The sequence below is a fragment of the Mirounga angustirostris genome, unplaced genomic scaffold (assembly GCF_029215605.1).
Source record: "Mirounga angustirostris isolate CCGP_5_RB_7025 unplaced genomic scaffold, mMirAng1.0.hap1 SCAF_1, whole genome shotgun sequence".
Classification (NCBI taxonomy): Eukaryota; Metazoa; Chordata; class Mammalia; order Carnivora; family Phocidae; genus Mirounga; species Mirounga angustirostris.
Window position 1 is genome coordinate 58,844,338 of NW_026991709.1, and position 21,744 is coordinate 58,866,081.

Here is a 21,744-nt window from a genome sequence, read left to right on the forward strand (position 1 = left end):
CTTTCTTTTTTTTTTTTTTAAGATTTTATTTATTACCGGGCGCCTGGGTGGCTCAGTTGGTTAAGCGACTGCCTTCGGCTCAGGTCATGATCCTGGAGTCCCGGGATCGAGTCCCGCATCGGGCTCCCTGCTCGGCAGGGAGCCTGCTTCTCCCTCTCCCACTCCCCGTTTGTGTTCCCTCTCTCGCTGTGTCTTTCTCTGTCAAATAAATAAATAAAATCTTAAAAAAAAAAAATAAAAAAAAAAGATTTTATTTATTACCTCTTTGACAGAGACAGCGAGAGAGAGAACACAAGCAGGGGGAGTGGGAGAGGGAGAAGCAGGCCTCCCACCGAGCAGGGAGCCTGACACGGGGTTCAATCCCAGGACCCCGGGACCATGAGCCGAGCCGAAGGCAGACCCTCAACGACTGAGCCACCCAGGCGCCCCGATAGTTTACTTTCAAATTGCCCAGGGAAAAGTTATTGTAACGTATTTGCAACTTTTCTGTACGTGTGAAATTGTTTCAAAATTTAAAAAAATTTAAATAGTTTTAAAATACTTTACATATAACCACATTCATCTTGTACCATTAAAAAATATTGGCAATATTAAATTCTTTCAATCCAAAGTAGAGTTCTTGACATGACTTCAATTCGAAAAGTAGGTATTTTTTGATTCAGTCTATTCTTATATACAACATTGAAGGAAAACAACTTATGCTAAGTTTTGCAGGACAAAGACAAGAGTATATCCCTTCTTGATTATCTTATTAGGTAATTATTCTTTAACATGTAATACATTAAAAAAATATATGCAGTATCTGACTTCTTGTGAAAGTGGATTTGACTCTTTCTCTCTCTTCAACTTTTATGATTATTTTCAAACATACAGAAATAGAAAAAGAATAACCGAATAGTGGTATACCCTCTACATAGATGGAATAATTGTTAACATTTTGCTTTTTTGCTCTCTCTTTCTCCTTATCTATTGTCTTAGTTTAATTAGGCTGTTAGAACAAAAAATACCATAAGTTAGGTGGCTGAAACAACAAACATTTCTCACAGTTCCGGAGTCTGGGAAGTCCAGGCTTGAGACACCTGCAGATTCTGTGTCTGGTGAGAACCCACATCCTGTTCATAGACTGCAGTATTCTTACAGTGTCCACATATGGTGGAAGGGGATTATGTGTCAACATATGAATCTGAGGAGGACACATTCAGCCTATGGCATCTATATTTGTTGAAGGATTTGAAATCAAGTTGCAGGCATCATGACATGTCACTCCTAAATACCTGAGCACGAATTTTCTGGTAATAAAGATTCTCCAACATAACCACAAAGTATTAATTATTCATAATGAATATCAATAACTTTATCCACAAATTGTTACTTCTTCCATAACACTAACTTTCATATATATTTCATATTCAAGCTTCCTCAATTGCTCCAGAATGTCTTTTATAGCTGTTTTTTAGGATCTGCAACACTCAATAGCTTTTAATCAGTAACTTGAAGCCCTTATTTGAAGAACAAGACTGCCACGCAATTCACTTTTTTGCACATTGGAGCAGAGTACGTATTGTGAGAAAGAGAGGGTGAGGGGGTGCTTTATGAGGAGTGACTTGTGCCCGAAAGCCATTTCACCACAGGCACAGGAGTGTGAGGTTGGGAGGTAGGTAAGGACTCGGGCTCATCTTGATCCCCAGTAAAGGCTGGCCTCCAGGCGAACAAATTAACATTACCTCCTTACGCGTTAGCCAAAGGTAACTGCCGCCAGAGGGCGCAAGGCGCGCTGGCAGGACCCCAGGGGGCCCTCAGCGGTCTGGCGGCGGGGGCGCGCAGGGCCCAGAGTCCCGAGCGCGCGCCGGGGAGCGGGGGGGTGCGGGTGGTGGGCGCGGGGCGCGCGCCGGGCAGCCCCCTCCCCGCGCGGGGCGCGCGTGCGCGCTTCCGCGGCGGCGGAGGGAGCCGCGATGGAGGGCGCTTTGACTGTCCGCCAGGTAAGCGGCGCCTCGCTTGGGGCAGCTTCCCTAGCGGGGGCTGGGCCGGCAGTTTTCCTCACGGTAGTCGTTTGAACCCTCTCAGGTTATGATAATTAAGTCGTCCCTTCTCTTGTCTTGGTGCTCTTTGGAGTAAGTTGGAAAGTTGTTACCGAGGAAACGGCTTCCTGTGCTTCCGGCGGGCCTTCCCCTGTGGGCGACGGTGGAACGTGTGCTTCTCTGTGGGCGTGGAGAGCTGGAATTGGGTCCCGAAAAGCCCTAGTGCAGATGTCTCAGCCTCAGGCCCCACTGACTCAGGCCCCCTGGTCGCGATTCTGACCCGACGTCACGTCGATTCAGTCTCACCGCTTCCCCTGACTGTCAGCTCTTGACTAAAGGACCCAGAACTCGAGTTTAAATCACTGCTGTCAACCAAGCTTTTGGTTTCAACCAGTTTTGTTCTTTGTTTGCTGCCTTATTTGATAAAAGGAAGAACTTGCTGATTAATCTTCAGGGTGAAAGCCTGCTTTTGTTGCAGGAGTACCTGCATTTCTGAACACGATACTCTTTACTTTTGCATTGGTTGTGTGTATAGATTTTACTTTTAGGGAATTGCAATCGGTGCGATACCTTTTATTTGAGAGGCATTTTACAGTTTACAAAGTGGCAGGGGCATTCAAGTAATTGTTGAATGAACAAATTAATGTACTATTTCAATCGATTCTTAAAACATTACAATGAAATAGGCGTGATAGATATTAATGAACCCAGTGAGTTATTTTTTCACCCCTGTCCCCGGCACTGGGTGTTGAGATGAGATGGTGAGCAGCAGAGACATAAACCCTGCTCTCAATGAGTTTATAGTCTAGACCAGAGAGAGTTATTACCCCTACTGCAGAGTGAAGAAAATAGATTTAGAGAGGATGCCTGCCAAGATCACACAATTAATAAGTTAAGGAGGTAGGATTCTGTTGCAGGCGAGAATGCCAGAATGAACCTCCCCCGTTGATTTGGGTATAGAATGATGCCACACACACACACACACACACACACACCATGAGTGTATGAAAAGGCTTATTACTTCTGTATAATGTCTTATTAAATACCTACATAATGAAAAGGGAAGAGCAGGACCGGCTTCTCAAGCAGACCCTAAATGACTTAAAAGGGCAAGGAAAGGAAGCTAGATCTGGGTTTTTATTGAGGTTGAAATTGGGGTCAGGGAGAGGGTTCCTGTGTGTGGGCTGGGGCTTGCTTGGTTTGACTCACCCACACCAAAGGTAAGATCGCCCAGGCTTTCTTACCAGTTTCCCCATTTGAGGGACAGAAGAGGAAGAGGAGGGGCTTAATAGCTGTCAGCAGGCAAACGTAAAAAAATTGAATCAAACTCCTTACTATAATTCAACCTGCAAGTTTGGTTAATGACCGAAATGTACTATTTTTCATTTAGTTTTTGAACTTTTGTAAGTAAGCCATCATGGCTGTCTATGAGGCCTGCAGCCTGCACCTAGTAGGAAGATGAAAGTTACATTGAATGCCTTGTTCAAGAGCCCCTCGGTGTATTTTGAGAAATAAAATGAGTGCCTTGGTCACTCTTAGTAATGTCTGGAACTCTAACAGGGATAGGAGTGTCTTGGTGAGGCCTTTTATTATGGCTTTCGTGTATGTACAGACATGTGTGATCTTGATTTATATTTTGAGTATCTGTGAAACAAGAGATTTCCAGAGCTCTTTACCCCAAAGGGTGCAGCTCTTAGTGCCCCAAGAGTCTGTAAAAACGTGCAGATGAAGCCAATTGTTGGCCCGAGCATCCAGTAAGATGACTGTGGGAAGTTCAGCCAGTTGTGCTGACCTTTGGGTCCTTACCTTTATCAAGGACATCTTGGTGAAAAGCAGTAGATAATCCGGTGAGCGCCATTGTGTGTAATGGTGGTGATGCTGTCCACTGAATAGAAAGTTTGTACATTGAACTTCAAATGGGAGTTTGAAGTGTACAAACTCTGATTGCAGTTCACTCAGTTGAACTCAAATTACTCCTCAGGTTTTCAAGGGATTCAGAAGAGTGGTGACCTCTTCCAGCACCATGACATCTGACAAAAGAATGAGGACAGGGGAGAGAGCATGTCCTCCTGCAAGTGAGATATGCCATGGGGCCCAGATTTGGTTTTATCCTGTAGCAAGGCCTTGGTAGTTATGCTGAGCTGCAAGGTGTTGCTTCTAGCATGAACAGCTGGATATGGAGGATCACAGGCACAGGGCTTGTAGATCCTCTATTTCCAGGAGAGTCCATTATGCTGTCAGGAGCTGCCGCTCTAATGGCATAGAGTGTGGGACTAGGGAGTTAGTTTCTTGCATCAGAAGCCTATGGACAACTTACAGACACTATGGGTGGTCCAGAGACTCCAGGAGTCAGGGAAAGAAGCTGCTAAAGTCTCTATGGTGAAGGATTCTTTGTGTGTATGTGTGTGTGTGTTTGGGGTGGGGTGGGGTGGGGTGGCGGGAGGGGAATAGCACTAATGGGAGTGTCTGTTATATTACAATTTTGACAAATTTTAGAATCATTTTTGGGAGGGGTCCTCATTTAGCATGACTCATTTGCAAGTAACAGTGTAGATAGCTTAAGTGAAATTTGTAAACGAGGAATATATTTCTCTAGACCCCCAAAATGCCTAATAAATGTTGAGCTTGTTTTAATGTTGTGGGTGCTGAGAGGGTTTTCTTGACATTGTTAGGGGTGGAGAGGCCCTTGGTTTACCAAATAATTTTCAGGAATTTAACTAAAGTAGCAGTCCTTACGCTGTGTTTGGGCAATGGTCCATCCCCTTTTCGTGAACTCCTTTGTGCATATTTGTATGTTCTGACTGGTATGTCAGAAGAATGTCTTCAGAGGATGATGTAATCAGTGTAATGTCATACCTGTGCTCCTGGAGAAAAATGGATACAATTATGATATTGCCTGTAAAGTTTGCATGTGATGGCAAGCCTTTGAGGTATCCTGTGAATAGATAGGTAAAGGTATATCGTGTCCCACTAGAGGTGAAGGAAAAATGTGACTGAGAGGTTATTGAAAGAGACATTGAATAGAATATTAGCCAAATTTAGAGTATCAAGTATTTACCAGTTTCTGATTGGATAGAGTCAATAATTTCCATAGTATTGGGGACAGGGGCCTTCATGGGTAGGAGCACAGCATCAAGGGACCAGTAGTCAACTGTGAGGCACCATTCATTTCTCCAACTTTAACAGGCCACACTAGGCTGTTAAATGGAGAAGCAGTAGGGATAATCACTTTTTCACTAATTAGGTCTTATATAATAAATCCCAATCCTCGAAGGCCCTGTTTTATGTTATATTGAGTTGTATTTACTATTTTACCTAGGGGCTCGGGGGTAGTCCATGGGGTCCCGCTTTTTAAAAGGCCATTTGTAAGCTTGGGTCATGATCTCAGGGTCCTGGGATTGAGTCCTGCTCTCTCTCTGTGTCTTTATTTTTTTATTTTTCTCTTTTTTGAGATTTTATTTATTTGACAGAGAGAGACACAGCGAGAGAGGTAACACAAGCAGGGGGAGCGGGAGCGGGAGAAGCAGGCTTCCCGCTGAGCAGGGAACCCAATGCGGGGCTCTATCCCAGAACCCTGGGATCATGACCTGAGCTGAAGGCAGACGCTTAACAACCTGAGCCACCCAGGCGCCCCTCTCTCTGTGTCTTTAAAAAAAATAAAATAAAAACCCTGAGCTTAAGTTGAGTTTGAATTATCCCTTCGCTGTGCCACATGGGTGCGCTGGGTGGTTTTCTCTGTAACCCCGGATTAGGATTTTTGTTACAACAGAGGCATAGAGGGCAGCAGCAACAGGGCAAGCAGGAACAGTAGAGGTATTTAAGGGGCCCGGCGAGCTCATTGTTCTCACAATGGCTGCTCCCTTCCCTCCTCCCGACTCGTTTCTCTCTTTTTTTAAAACTCCATAATGACTCTTTCACGAGTGACCACCCACTGGGCCCATATCTTGCACAGGGTATACTCTTTCCCCGAATGCTCCATAGATTGGGGGTCAATGCCTGATTCATTTATTTTTAACTCCATTGTTCGTATAAATCAGAGTGAATTTACCAACTTCCCACAAGTGGTTAGTAAGGTTGCTTCCACTCTCTTAGTATTGCAAACATTGTTGACTCCATGTACACAGGGTTTTACTTTATACCCATTTTAGGGTATAAAGATTACTCTCCAAAGAGGTGGAGCTAATTGTCACTCCCATTACATGGTATTTTTTGCTGTTTAATGTTCCTCTAGCTGACTATGAACTTCTGGAGGCTAAGGACTTTGTTTTATTCAGTTTTTAATACCCAGTGCCAATTAAACTACCTAACAAGTAGTAGTAGTTGGAGAATATTTGTCACATGTGTAAATATATGAACTGTAGAAGAAAAAACATAAATTACTGTTTTCTAAAAGTTTAAATATTGTTTTCAAGTTAATTTATTTAACTTGAACATTAACTCTTTTCTTTTTAAAATGAGCATTTCCCAGTAAGTAATTTAAATTATTGATACTTGTTTCCAGGTAATAAATGAAGGGGAGTCAAACTTTGCCACTGAGCCACAGGAAGAGTTAGAGGAGACTCCCAGTCCAGTTGTGGATGAGAATAATATAGTTTCAGCAAAAAAACAGGGGCCAAATTTACATAACTGGAGTAGTGACTGGAGCTTTTGGGTAATATTTTTCCTTTCTTATAACTTCATTTTAATCTTAAATGCAAAGTTTCTTTAAGTTTATAGCAATTTATATAATATTTATAATATTGTCTTACTCGCTTCTAGATTTCAGATATTTAAGTTTTAGTCCAGAGTCCAGGACATTTCTGATTATGCTCTCCTTTGGCCACTAGAATGCACTGTTGTCTGGTTTGTTGGAGTGGAATTGTCTGCTTCAGTTTCCCCGGGAGAAAAACTACACCACAGAATTGGATTCCACTTACACTGTTGTTCACTGTATTGGCAAGACTAACGTTATGCAGAAACTATATTTCTAAATATTACTGAGAAATCAGCTATTTTACATAATTTTTATTTAAAGATTTAGTTTCGGTACCTAAAAGGAAGTTTAACAATGTTTGACCTGTAGTGTATAATAATTATGAGATAGGTTTTAAAGTTAAGAGTTTCACATTCTGTTTGCACTGTACTTACTTGGTTGCATAACCTGAATATGGTTCAGGTTTCCCCCACTGTAAAATGAGACTCCTGCTTGTTGATTAGGTGCACAGAGTCTTTTGGTAAGAACAGCATTTCTATTACTATATGAATGCTAGCATTTATTATCTTAAAGGGCTTGTTCTAAATCTAGCAGTTCTTATGAGAGTTAGGAGATATTTGACAGAATCTGGTATAATGCAACTATAAGTGAAATTGATATAAGATTATAAGGCATTTATAGTTCCAATATTAATTAATTAGAAAGCTGATCTCTTGATGATTAGGTATACTTGGTAGTAGAATTTCTTATAATTTTAGAGTAGCTTAAAAAAGACATGATATTAATGGTTATACAGATTAGTACAAGTACCATTATTCTGTTTATAATTAGTAGCTCAGTTTTTGAATATTATTGAGTCTTAACATGAATAACAGTTTCTTAATTCCTATTAAGAAACTCAACATAAGTTTTTAAAAACCATATCCTGAGGAAAATGTTTAATTGCTAAGAAATATACCAAATAACTACACATCTTGAAAATTATGTCATCTATATTGATTATATTATTTTTGGTTACATTCAGAGAAAGTTTATGACTATTATAGTGTTTGGCCCTTCTGCACTATGATTTTTGTAGCTTTTTTATAGATTGGAAAACCTTTATAGTTCCGAGAGCTATCTACAGGGCTAAAAAGTCACTCCACAGTGACTTTTTTATTCTTGGCAGACTTAAAGCAAGAAGAAGGGTAAAACAAGAAAAGGAACAAGCAGGGGAATGAGGATTTAGTAATAGGAGAGAGGAAAAAAAGAGGTATGTGTTCTAGAGCTTTGCTACTCAAAGTGTAGAATGTGGGACCAACAGACTTGGCATCACCTGTCAGCTGATTAGAAATGCAGAGTCTTGGGGCGCCTGGGTGGCTCAGTTGGTTAAGCGACTGCCTTCAGCTCAGGTCATGATCCTGGAGTCCTGGGATCTAGTCCCGCATCGGGCTTCCTGCTCGGCCGGGAGTCTGCTTCTCCCTCTGACCCTCCCCCCTCTCATGTTCTCTCTCTCATTCTCTCTCTCTCAAATAAATAAATAAAATCTTAAAAAAGAAAAGAAATGCAGAGTCTTGGGCCCAACCTCGGACCTACCAAATTAGAATCTTTATTTCACAAGAATTCCAGGAGATTTGTATGCGCATTCAAGTTTGAGAAGCACTTGTTTCGACCGTTGAAGGTCTACTTTGGCTCAATTTAGGTCTCTGTGCTGATTATAAGCACTTTATTTTGAGGAATTTTTTTTTTTTTGAGGAATTTTTATATGAATTCACATTGAATAGATTTATTTATTTATTTATTTATTTTTGAAAAGATTTTATTTATTTATTTGACAGAAGAGAGAGAGAGCTAGGAAGAGCAGGAACACAAGCAGGGGGAGTGGGAGAAGGAGAAGCAGGCTTCCCGCTGAGTGGGGAGCCCGGTGCGGGGCTCCATCCCAGCACCCTCGATCCCAGGACCCTGGGATCATGACCTGAGCTGAAGGCAGATGCTTAACGACTGAGCCACCCAGGTGCCCCCACATGGAATAGATTTAAAGACAAATACAACATCTTAAAAGTTTTACTGACTTTTTCAGAGGTCACTTACCCAGAAACTGCACTATCAGAACTGAGAAGAAAACAAAAACAAAAAGAGCCTGAATAGCTAAATCAAAGGTCATGCTGATGTATCTTGTGGAGGAGAATTCCTCAATTACTCATTTGGAATATCTTTAATATATTTTTGACATATTTTTCATAAGCCTAAATTAGTTGGTTCCCATTTTGTCATTGAATAGGGTATTGGAGATAGGGGAATTACTTGGTGATAACACATGGACAATAGGAAGAAATGACATCAGAAGGTCAAAAAGTGTAGCAACGTGGACCTCTTAATGTGGAGGCCAAAGGTCTATGCAGATTAGTTGGTTCTAATATAATACGGTTATTGGTAGAAGTGTTGGTTAAGAAGTCTGCTTCAGAAGCAGAAGTCTCCATCTGCGTGTTTTCACATTCTCCTGGCAGTAATGAATTGAATGAGTGTAGTAAGATGGCTGTATTCGCTGAGGGATCCAAGATCAACACAAGAAAGACTAGTACCAAAGCAGGAAAATATTCGTGAGGCACATGACCTGGTAGTTAAGCAAAGAATTGAAAAAGCATCAGAGCCATTTCACTGGAATACCCAAGGAATCTGGATTTGTGCCTTCAAGCTTACGGAAGGTTTCTGCCAAAAGGAATTGATAACTTTTTAAAGTTTTGGTATTTAAAGAGTTAAGCTCCAAGGACCTGAAAAACTCACTGGTGTAGAATAATTCATATATTCTGGCTTGGCTAATAACTCAGTTGTTCCACAGTAGTGAATTTAGAGGGCAGCATGAGATCATTGAATGAATTGGAGATTGGGAACAGAAAATCTGGCATAGGGGCACCTGGGTGGCTCAATCATTAAGCATTTGCCTTTGGTTCAGGTCATGATCCCGGGGTCCTGAGATTGAGCCCCGCATCGGGCTCCCTGCTCCACGGGAAGCCTGCTTCTCCCTCTCCCACTCGCCCTGCTTGTGTTCCCTCTCTCACTGTGTCTCTCTCTGTCAAATAAATAAATAAAATCTTAAAAAAAAAAAAAGAAAAAAGAAAATCTGGCATAGAGTGTACACTCTGTCCCTGGTAATTTCACTGTGTGGTGCTCTTGAGTATGTTGTTTAACCTGTCGGGTGCCTCACTTATAAAATGAGAGATTGGGCCATAGTATTGCAACATTGGTGTGTCTTGAATCAATATGAGAAAAAAGGTGGAGGGGGTGTTTGGCTAGCAAGTGCTCATAATTTGCATTCCTGGTACCTGCGTATCAGTCATAAAAAACTCTGGGCAAATATAGTGGGAGTATGTTACATGGGGAACACCTTTCCTTAAGAGTGGTAAAAAGGGTTGAAAAGTGCTGGATAAGAGGACCTCCTATTTGTAATATTGGAAAATATATTTTGATGATTCCCCATAAATAAAAAAATTGTGAAAACTTGACCAAAGGATACAAGACAGTGAAACAGAGTTCACTAAAAGTTTTTTGTTGTTGTTGAGGTTGGTATCTTTTTAGACGTTATCCATTTAATCTTGTGCTGCTTAACAGATTGGCTAGTGAGTGTCTTTCTAACAGTAGGACTTAGTTTTTTAAGTTCTATTTATTTAATTCCTGGGCAGTTAACAGCTGACAGTAGGACTTTTAATTTAAAGGAGTTTGATTAGAGCGCTTGGGTGGCTCAGTCGGTTAAGTGTCTGCCTTCGGCTCAGGTCATGATCCCAGGATCCTGGGATTGAGTCTCACACCGGGCTCCCTGATCAGTGGGGAGTCTGCTTCTCCCTGTCTGTTGCTCCCCCTGCTTGTGCGGGCTCTCTCTCTCTGTCAAATAAATAAATAAAATCTTAAAAAAGGAGTTTGATTAAATCACCATAGACCTGATAGTGAGACCAACAGCAGCGGATTTTCTATTTCAATCCTGTAATATAGAAATAGGAATCTTAATTGTTACATTTGTTTTCTTTTTTATTTAAAAATTAAAATATTTAATCCTAGTATGTGGGAAATGAGTTTTATTAGTAACTTTTAAGTCCCAGTGTAGCAAAAATTATGTGAAGGGAAAAAAAAACTTGAAATAAACTTAATGGCAAATAAATATTTATGCTTTTTTGGTCCTTAACTGTTAGTAAAAATACATAGCAGAAGCGACTAACAACAAAACCAAACCCCAAAAAACCCACAAAACAAAACCTCTTTTTTTTTCCTGACTAAAATAATGGTATATTCCAGGTGGATTACTGTCCCACAGGAAAAACATATAGAGATTTGCAGCAGACACATTGATTTAATGTAACTTCTCTTAGTGATGTAGGGCTAGTAACTATTGAGAGTAGAAAAAAGCCTTTGAGATTTTCTGTTGCCTATGTTTAGAAAATGACATACTGGGGTGCCTGGGTGGCTCAGTTGTTTAAGCACCTGACTCTTGATTTCAGCTCAGGTCATGTCTCAGAGCTGTGAGGTCAAGCCCCACATTGGCTCCGCACTCGGCATGGAGCCTGGATAAGAGTCTCTCTCTCCCTTTCCCTCTGTCCCCCCCCCACCCCTCTACTTGCACACTCTCTCAAAAAATAAAAATAAAAAAAAAAATATTTTTGTTCTAAAACATTTTTTAAAAGATTTTATTTATTTATTTGAGAGAGAGAGTGCATGGTGGGGGGAGTGAGGAGCAAAGGGAGAGGGAGAAGCAGACTCCCTGCTGAGCAGGGAGCCCAATGTGGGACTCATGACTTGAGCCAAAGGCAGATGCCTGACTAAGCCCCCCAGGTGCCCCTGTTCTAAAACAAGAATAAAACAAGTCTAGATTTTAAACCATTGTATATGTACAAATAATAAATACTATACTTATGTTTTGTTAGAAAAATATTTAGAATTGAATTTTTCTAGATCATAATCAAGTTTTTTCTAATTATAAAGAATCAGAAGTATTGACTCTGTACTTTATCGTTGACTTATAGCATGATCATAGTCATGTTATTCACAAGTAAGCTTTTCTACTTATAAGTGGGGGATAAAACTTGTCACAAACCTGATTTAGAGGTAGGTACGTCATGAGGATTAATTAATGTTGCACTGTTAAATAACAATAAAAACAAAAACCCAAGAGGATTAATTAGTATGTTTGTAACATACTTTGGCAACTTTGAAGAGGTGTTTTCTGTAATCACATATTAGTCTTCCCCAGTGTATCTTGGATTTATTCAAGCTAAAAAGGTTATTCTAGACTTTCACTTTGGTAACTGAGAGAAAAGAATAAATTTATTTTCCAATTTTTGTTGGATTGGAAAATCATATTTTATCCAATTAAAATTTAATTATAGATAGATTTTGTTTGAAAACCTAGATATCTTAATACTTTTAGGTTTAGTTATAAGGGAATAGGAGCTAGCATTTCTGGCAATATGGAACGAGGACCGTTTAACTTAAAAGCTCTGCCGCTACAAAGTACCTGGAAATGCTGGATGAAATGTTACAAACATGTTTTTAAAATGAATGTCTGGGCTCACAAAATAGCAAGGGAAATACCTAAGGGCTAAAAAAGAAGAGGGAATTGATTACCAGAGTTGTAAACCCAGGAGCCAATGCTGAGGCAGCCCTGAGGAGTTTATTTGTCTCAGTAATGAAAGCTTTAATGGCCACACTGGGATCAGAGATGATGCCTTGGACTTGTAGGAATAAGATTGGTCGGTTTGACAGCTTCCTTACTTTATAAGGAACTCCTTATAAAGCCATGACTCTTGAAGAGTTAGACATTCCATGAAAGGTAGACTAGGAAAGAAATTCACCTACACCTGCTCATTTGAAGACAAGGAAGCTTACCTGCCTAACTTGTGCTTGGAGTAGTGGAGGAGGGAAATCTTCCTGAGAGTACACAACTCTGTCAATCTCTCATGATGTTTTGGGACCTGAATTTAATACTTTATGAGTGAGCAGAAGGAGATTCAATAAATAGCATATTAGACCCTCAAAACTTCAGATAAAACTACCAGATAAAAACCATAAAACTGGGGCACCTGGGTGGTTCAGTTGGTTGGGCATCTGCCTTCGGTTTGGGTTATGATCTCGGGGTCCTGGGATCGAGCCCCACGTCAGGCTCCCTGGTCAGCGGGGAGCCTGCTTCTCCCTCTGCCACTCCCCCTGGTTGTACTCTCTCTCTCTCTCTCTGCCAAATAAATAAAATCTTTAAAAAAAACTATACAACCATCATTTGATATTATTAAAGACTTATTAGAAGGAATTAAGCACGTGATAAATGGATAAGACATTCTTTTTTCTTTTTTTAATTTAGGGAGAAAGAATGAGCAGGGGGAGGGGCAGAGGGAGAGACTCTCAAGCAGATTCTGTGCTGCACACAGAGCCCAATGTGGGATTTGATCTCATGACCTAATCTAAAACCAAGAGTCAGGCACTTAACTGACTGAGCCACGCAGGCACCGCTGGATAAGACATTCTTAAAGACACCAGGCAGATTTGGGAAACAACCAAATACAGTTTCTAGATAAAAAATATGGTCATTGAAATAATAATTTAAAAATTCAGTGGACATGGGATATAGCAGCTAAAGAGAAAAATCAGTAAACTAGTATATGAGGAAATTGTTACACTGTGCCACTGAGAGGTGACAATAGAAAAATTTGAAAGAGAATGGCTTAAGTGATAAGAAGAAAAGAAGAGGAGTCCAATATGAATCTAATAGAAGTTTCAGAAGATCAGCATAAAGGCAATATTCAAAAAGATATGCCTGAAAATTTTCTACTCTTGATGAAAGACCAGAATCAGGAAGTACAGTGAGTCTCTCACAGGATAAATGAAAAGAATATATGAGCAGAGACATTATTATCAAACAAGTGGCAAAGGTAGATATACATGAATTAAGATAGTAATAGCTTTTTTAAAAAAGTTTATTTATTTTTTTAGTAATTTCTACGCCCAGCATGGGGCTTGAACTCACGACTCTGAGAGTCACATGCTCTTCTGACTGAGCCAGCTGGGTGCCCCAGGAATAGTAATTTAGTAATTCATTAGAGTGTCTTCTGTGCACCAGGCTGTTCTAAATGTCTCTGCCATTCTAGAGCTGATTGGGAGATGAATAGTATACACATAAGCAAATGTGTAATATGTTTTTTTTTTGTTTCAAGTTTTTATTTAAATTCTAGTTAACATAAACTATAGTATTGCTTTCAGGGTAATTTAGTGATTCATCACTTACATACAACACCCAGTGCTCATCACACCAAGTGCCTCCTTAATACCTATCACCCACTTAGCCCATCCACTGCCCACCTCCCCTCCAGCAACCCTCAGTTTATTCTCTATAGTTTATATAGCTAATAGTCTCTTATGGTTTGCCTCCCTCTCTCTTTCTCTTTTTTTGCAAATGTGTAATATTATGTCAGGTAATGATAGAAGACAATAGAGGAATGTAGGGTATAGAGAGTCACATGGAAGGGAGTAGCATTTTCAGTTAGGATGGTGTGGAAAAGCTTTTCTGAGGAGGTGGCATTTGAGAGAGCCCTATATCGGGGACAAGGAAAGAACACAGATGAATCACGTGAGGAAGGGGAAAGGGGAGTGGTGTTCTGTGGAAAGGCAAGAGGCAGGAATAAGATTGGCCTGTTTGACAGCTTACTGATGGGGTCAGATGTGGTGAGTGAGGAAGAAGAAAAAGGTCAAGGATAATGATTCCTAGGTTTCTGATCAGTGCAACTAGGTGCATGGAAACATCACTTAGGGGAAGAGAAAGACAGGAGAGAAGTAGTTTTGGGGGTTGGGGAAATCAAGTGGGGTACATATTTGATATGCAAGTAGAAAAGTCTAGTAGGCTATTGGATTTATGACTTGAATCTCAGGAGAGAGATTGAAGCGGGGAGTAAATTTGGGAGACTTTGAGTATGGCTGGTATTTAAAGACAGATTTATAAAGATTGGATGAGATCATCTAGGGAAAAAGTATGGATAAAGAAAAGAAGTGGACTCTCCAATGTTTAGAACCTCTCTCCAATGTTTAGGTGGTAGAGCAGAAACTGGCGAAAGAAACTGAGATTTGGCTAATGAGATAAAATCTTAGGAAGTGTGGCATGGACAGAGTGACCTATTGTGATAGAGTAAGGTGAGGCCTGAAAATTGACTATTGGATTTGCAAAGTAAAAGCTACTAGTGACATTAAAAAGTATAGTTTGGGGGCATCTGGGTAGCTCAGTCGGTTAAGCATCTGCGTTCGAGTCAGGCCATGATCCCAGGGTCCTGGGATGGAGTCCTGGGTCAGTCTCCCTGCCCAGTGCGCAGTCTGCTTCTCTTTCTCCCTCTGCCTTTCCCCTCTGCCCCTCCCCTCCTCTCTCTCTCTCTGTCAAATAAATAAATAAAATCTTTAAACATGTATACTTCTTTAAAGATGACAACATCAACATGGAAAAATATTTTGGAAAAGTAACATGACTACTAAGAAATTATCAATAAATTAACATTTAATAAATGACATAGAGAATATGGAAATAATAATAGTGTTATTGGGTTATTAATTAAAGATTTTATTTATTTATTGGGTTATTAATTAAGACTTCATCTTAAGTATATGCTTTCTATTATCTAGGATAATGAGAAATTTTAAAGATTTTATTTATTTATTTGAGAGAGAGAGAGCACAAGTGGGGGGTGAGGGGCAGAGGGAGAGGGAGAAGCAGGCTCCCCACTGAGCAGGGAGCCTGACTGGGGGCTCAATGCCAGGACCCCGAGATCATGACCTGAGCTGAAGGCAGACACTCAACCAACTGAGCCAGCTGGGCTCCCCAATGATGAGAAATTTTAAGTAGCACATACAAACCAAATCTAAAATAATACAAAAATTCTAGCTCAGCATTCTCTATCTGCCTTTCCAAAAAAACGTTTATTAGATATGAGATGTGAATTTAAAAGCCATGACATTGTTCCTATGAGCCACATCCAAGAGTGAGTTTCTATTACATTAGTCACATTTTGCTCAATAATTAAATAATTTTACTTGTGTTATTTCTCTGGTGATGATGTTATTGACAAGGAGTAGTAAAATAACCTAAAGATAGGTAGTTGGAGGGAGAACAAAGAAGAATGTGAAGATACAAATGGCCAACAGATGCATGAAAAAATGCTCAACATTACTCAGCATCAGGGAAATTCAAATCAAAATTGCAATGAGATACCTCACACCAGTCAGAATCGCTAAAATTAACAAGTCAGGAAATGAGAGATGTTGGTGAGGATGTGGAGAAAGGGGAACACTCCTACACTGTTGGTGGGAATGCAAGCAGCGCAGCCACTCTGGAAAACGGTATGGAGGTTCCTCAAAAAGTTGAAAATAGAGCTACCCCCATGAACATTACAGTACTAGGTACTTACCTCAGAGATACAAATGTAGTGACCCAAAGGGGTCCGATGTTTATGTCCGATACAAATGTAGTGACCTGCACTCCGATGTTTATAGCAGCAATGTCCACAATAGCCAAACTATGGAAAGAGCCAAGATGTCCATCGACAGATGAATGGATAAAGAAGATGTGGTATATATATATACAATGGAATAATACTCAGCCAGCAAAAAATTGAAATCTTGCCATTTGCAACAATGTGGATGGAACTAGAGGGTATTATGCTAAGTGAAATAAGTCAATCAGAGAAAGACAATTATATGATCTCACTCATGTGGAATTTAAGGAACAAAACAGAGGATCATAGGGGAAGGGAGGAAAAAATAAAACAAGATGAAGTCAGAGAGGGAGACAAACCATAAGAGACTCTTAATCAAACAGGGTTGCTGAGAAGAGGGGGTGGGGGGATGGGGTAACTGGGTGACGGACATTAAGAAGGGCTTGTAATGTAATGAGCATTGGATATTATGTAAGACTGATGAATTACTGAACTCTACTTCTCAAACTAATGATATACTATATGTTAATTAATTGAATTTAAATTTAAAAAATTAAAAAAGAATGTGGAGAATGATCTCTGAATCAGCATTAAAAGCACTTCAACCATTTCTGCCTCCTATGTAGAATTAACACATTTATTCTAACCCTACAGACTTTCTCTTTTTATTTTTTTTCCTACTTTTAGTTTGAGATAATTTTAAACTCACATGCCGTTGTAAGAAATGATACAGATAGGGCCACCTGAGTGGCTCAGTTGGTTAAGCTTTTGCCTTTGGCTCAGGTCATGATCCCAGAGTCCTGGGACTGAGCCCCGTGTGTTCCAGCTCCCTGCTCAGCAGGGAGCCTGCCTATTTCTCTCCCTCTGCCCCTCCCACTGGTTGTGCTTGTTCTCTCTCTCTCAAATAAATAAAATCTTTTTAAAAAAAAGACATGATACAGATAACCTGTACTCTTTAAACAACTTTCCCCCAATGATAACATCTTACAAAAGTATAGTACAATATCACATTGATAAGGAACATTTTCATCACAGCAAGAATCCTTTTTATAGACACAGCCTTTTTATAGTGCCCCTTCCCCCTACTCAACCCTTGTCAACCACTAATCTGTTCTCCATTTTTTTTTTAAAGATTTTATTTATTTATTTGAGAGAGAATGAGAGACAGAGAGCACGAGAGGGGAGAGGGTCAGAGAGAGAAGCAGACCCCCTGCCGAGCAGGGAGCCCGATGTGGGACTCGATCCTGGGACTCCAGGATCATGACCTGAGCCGAAGGCAGTCGCTCAACCAACTGAGCCACCCAGGCGCCCCTGTTCTCCATTTTTATAATTATGTCATTTTAAGAATATTATATAAATGGTATCATACAGTATGTAACCTTTTCAATTTTCACTCACAATTCCCTGGCAATCCATCTATTTTGTTTTGTGTACCAAGAGTTCATTCCTTTTTAAAGTTTATATATGTATGAATGTATATATATGTGTGTGTGTATATATATATATATATTATATATTTTTTTAAAGTAGTCTCTATACCCAGTGTGGGGCTTGAACTCATGACCCAGAGATCACAAGTCACACATTTTTCTGACTGAGCCACCCAGCACCCCAGTTCATTCCTTTTTAATGCTGAGTAGTATTCAGTAGTATTCCAAGGTATGGAAGCACCACAGTTTTAACCGTATATCCACTGAAGACTATCTGGGCTACCTCCAGTCTGGGGTTATGGTGAATAAAACTGCTGTAGATATTCATGTACAGGTTTTTGGGTGAACATGAGTTTTCATCTCTAGGGGTAAATGCCCAGGAATGCAATTGCTGGGTCATTGATAGTTGCATATTTAGTTTTTAAGAAATCGCCAATCTGTTTTCCAGAGTGGCTGTACCATTTTATGTTCCCACCACAGTGTATGGGTGATCCAGTTTCTCCATATTCTTGCCGCCTTGCTGAGTGTTTTTATCATGAAAGGAGCCCTTCCATATAAATTTTAGAATAATCTTGTGTCACATGTTTTTTAGGATACCATTTTAATTCCTTTTGATATTTCCACTTCTGGTGTTCTTTATTTCTTCTTGTGGATTTGAGTTACCATACTGTAACATTTCTTTGCAGCCTGAAGGACTTCCCTTTGAATTTCTTTAAAGCAGGTCTGCTGTCTGCATTGTTTATGATGAGGAGTCAGCCATTAATTGTACTGGTTTTTTACCTGTATGTATGAGTCATTATTCTCCTGCTGTTTTCTTATTCTCCTTTGTCTTTCAATAATTTAACTATGATATAGTTCTTTAATTTTTTTAATTTAAAAAAATTTAATTTTTATTATTTTTAATTTTTATCTATTTTTTATTATACATGTATATGTTTTAAGATTTATTTATTTTAGAGAGAGAGAGAGAGCATGCATGAGTTGGGTAGGGGCACAGGGAGAGAGAGAGAATTTCAAGCAGACTCGCTGCAGAGCCCAACTCGGGGCTCCATCTCACAACCCTGAGATCATGACCTGAACTGAAATCAGGAGTCAGACACGTAACCAACTGAGACACACAGGCACCCTAGAATCTCTTTCCTTTATCTTACTTGGTTAATTGAGCTTCTTTGATCTATCGATTAATGTTTTTCCTCAGATTTTGAAAGTTTTAACCATTGTTTCTTTAAATGTTTTTCTGCCTCCCTTTTCCTTCTGTTATTCCCATTTCTTGTATTTGAATCAATTAATGTTGTCTCACAGGTTTCTGAGTCTGTTCATTTTCTAGTCTTTTTTTATCTCTATTCTTCAAATTAGATAATTTTTGCTAATCTATCTTTAAGTTCACTGATTCTTTCCCTGCCATATTGAATTTTTTGTTGAGCCCCTCTGAGCCCCTCTGTGAATTTTTTATTTCAGTGGAATGTAGTTTTCAACTCCAGAATGTCCTTTTTCTCCTTAAAAGAATTTAAAAAATGTATTTGTTGAGATTCTCTACTTGTTGAATCATTATTGTCATATTTTCCTTTAATTCTTTTTTTTTTTTAAGATTTTGTTTATTTGAGAGAGAGAGACAGCATGAGCAGGAGGGGCAGAGGGAGAAGGAGAGAGAGAATCCCAAGCAGACTCCATGCTGAGCATGAGCCTGATGTGGGGCTTGATCCCAGGACCCTGAGATCATGACCTGAGCTGAAACCAAGAGTTGCATGCTTAACCAACTGTGCCACCCAGGTGCCCCTTCCTTTAATTCTTTAAGCATGGTTCTCTTCAGTTGTTTAATATATTTATTAACTGCTTTGATGTTTTTGTCTGCTCAATCTAGTATCTGGGGACCTTGAAAGACTCTATTGCCTGCTTCTCTTTTTTTAGTATGAGTCACATTTTTCTTTTTCTTTGCATGTCTCATAATTTTTGTTAAGAATTGTACAATTTAGATGATGTATTGTAGCAATTATGGATTCTGGTCACATCCTTTCTACTCCTAAAGCTTGTCATTGATGATTTTTGTTTGTTTAGTAATGTGCCTAGAGTAAATCTGTGAAATCTATTTGTCTGGTCTCTGCTCAGCTTATTGTTGTTGTTGTTGTCATTGTTTTTATTTTTAAGGCTGACTTCCCAGTGGTCACCCCTTATGTTAGCCAGTGATTGGTCAGAAATTGTCCTCGAGTGCATAGTGCCAGTGCCATTTTTCCCTTCTGAGAGATCTGTGTATAGGTTGGGGAATGCATTTAATGTTCAGGACATTTTCAAGTTTGTCTCAATTTTTATGTTTTCCCTCAGGAAACTTCTTATGTCTCTAGCCAGGAATCTGTGGATAGTTTGGGAATTCTCTAGTCTCTGCTACACATGCATGCAGCTTCTGTTTAGCCAGGAATACATGGGAAGTTTTTCAGGCCCATTTATGGCTATCTCTCCTCCAAGATCTCTTTGTTAAGTCGCCTGCTAATCTGCCAGTGTGCTTGTTTCTTGCCCCAGTTGAGACTGCAACCTCACACTCTCATGGATAACTTCAGAATTTTCCCTTTTACTGCTGGGCGTAGCTTTTCTGCTCTCCACGCTGAATCAACTCAGCTGTATATTTGTTTTTGCAGAGAGAATTTGCTGAACTCCTTACTCCAGTATGCTGGGAGCTTCCTTTGCTTCCTTTTGGTGGTTTTTGAAATGTTTATGTATGTGGTTTTTCTTATAAAAACATACAAAATATTGCATAAAAAGCATGTTATTTTACAGCCCATTTTAAATTTATTTTCTAAGACACTACATTTCACTTAATCTAATGAAGATTATAATTAAGTGGAAATTTAATCTTTTTATTGTTGCAGATTTCAAGTTCCACCTATAAAGACAGGAATGAGGAATACAAAAGACAGTTCACTCGTTTACCTGATACAGAGAAGCTGATAGCAGGTAAAAAAAGACAGGAAGTTGTAAAAAACCATTTTACTACCTCATTATCAAAATAGAACTGACGAGTGACAATATTTGTAGAAAATTTAAGCCTTTGTGCTAGACAGAAAATATTTTTCAAGATAAGCTTCATATTAGATAATGTAAAACCAAGTTGTAATTTGGGGTGGAGTGACTTCTTTCTCTTTTTTTTTTTTTTTTAAAGATTTTATATATTTATTTGGCAGAGAGAGAGATAGCGAGAGCAAGAACACAAGCGGGGGAGTGGGAGAGGGAGAAGCAGGCTTCCCGTGGAGCAGGGAGCCCAATGTGGGGCTCGATCCCAGGACCCTGGGATCATGACCGGAGCCGAAAGCAGCTGTTTAACCGACTGAGCCACCCAGGCGCCCCGGGAGGAGTGATTTCTGAGATAAAAATATTAAGTACTCCCATGGGTCCTGTCCCTGTACTTTAATAAAAACCACCATTTTGCACCAAAAAAAAAAAAAAAAAAAAAAAAAAAATTAAGTACTAGCTAAGAAAATAGAACTAAAAGAAAATTATTGTCACAATTTCTTCTGGTGCTTGTTTTATATGGTTTTGTAGGAAAAATTTTAAATTTGATGTTCAATATATATTACCTTTCCCTGGAAAAAGGTACTCCTTAACAGATTATAGAGCAGTTTTATAAAATTTTCTAGGGCTATGTTATTTTCGTGTAATCTTTCATTTCTTTAAAAGTTTATTTATTTATTCTTTTCGTAATCTCTATACCCAGTGTGGGGCTTGAATTCATGACCTTGAGATCAAGAGTCACATGCTCTTCCACCTCAGCCGGCCAGGTACCCCTCATGTAATCTCTCAGATAGATTTTGTTTGCAATAGACTTTAAGAGGAAAAATTTAGCCATTTTCCTTATAAAAGTGCTTAATTTTTGATACAAGCTTAATATAGATTCTTTGTAATCAAAATATAGAACTCAATTTTAATTTTAGTGTATATTTCATTTAAATCATTTATTCATAGAAATTTCTGATTTCTGGTACTGTTGGGCAATATACAATAAAATGTAACTGAATTTCTAGTAGTTCAGCTCAGTACCAAAATATCATTATAATGAATTAAAACAATTTCTAAGAACATTTGAAAGTAATGCATTCTCATGACAAAATATTCAAACACGGCATATAACGGCATATAATGAGAAGTGAGTGGTCCTTCTGACCAAGACCACTGCAACGTTCTTC

General features: G+C 39.3%; 1 protein-coding gene across 3 annotated transcripts in view; it reads left to right on the forward strand.

Moving 5' to 3' along the window:
• The first annotated feature begins 1,869 nt into the window (after nt 1-1,869).
• GRAMD1C (GRAM domain containing 1C) overlaps nt 1,870-21,744 on the forward strand; it is an 85,548-nt gene continuing 65,673 nt past the window's right edge. For 2 of the 3 annotated variants that reach the window (XM_045902892.3, XM_064591935.1), the window contains exons 1-3: nt 1,872-1,979; nt 6,520-6,669; nt 20,434-20,518. In XM_045902892.3, the coding sequence (XP_045758848.1) occupies nt 1,953-1,979; nt 6,520-6,669; nt 20,434-20,518 (262 nt within the window). In that variant the 5' untranslated portion in view covers nt 1,872-1,952. Of the gene's footprint in view, nt 1,980-6,519; nt 6,670-20,433; nt 20,519-21,744 lie in introns of all 3 variants that reach the window. The other variant, XM_045902889.3, reaches the window with a different exon arrangement.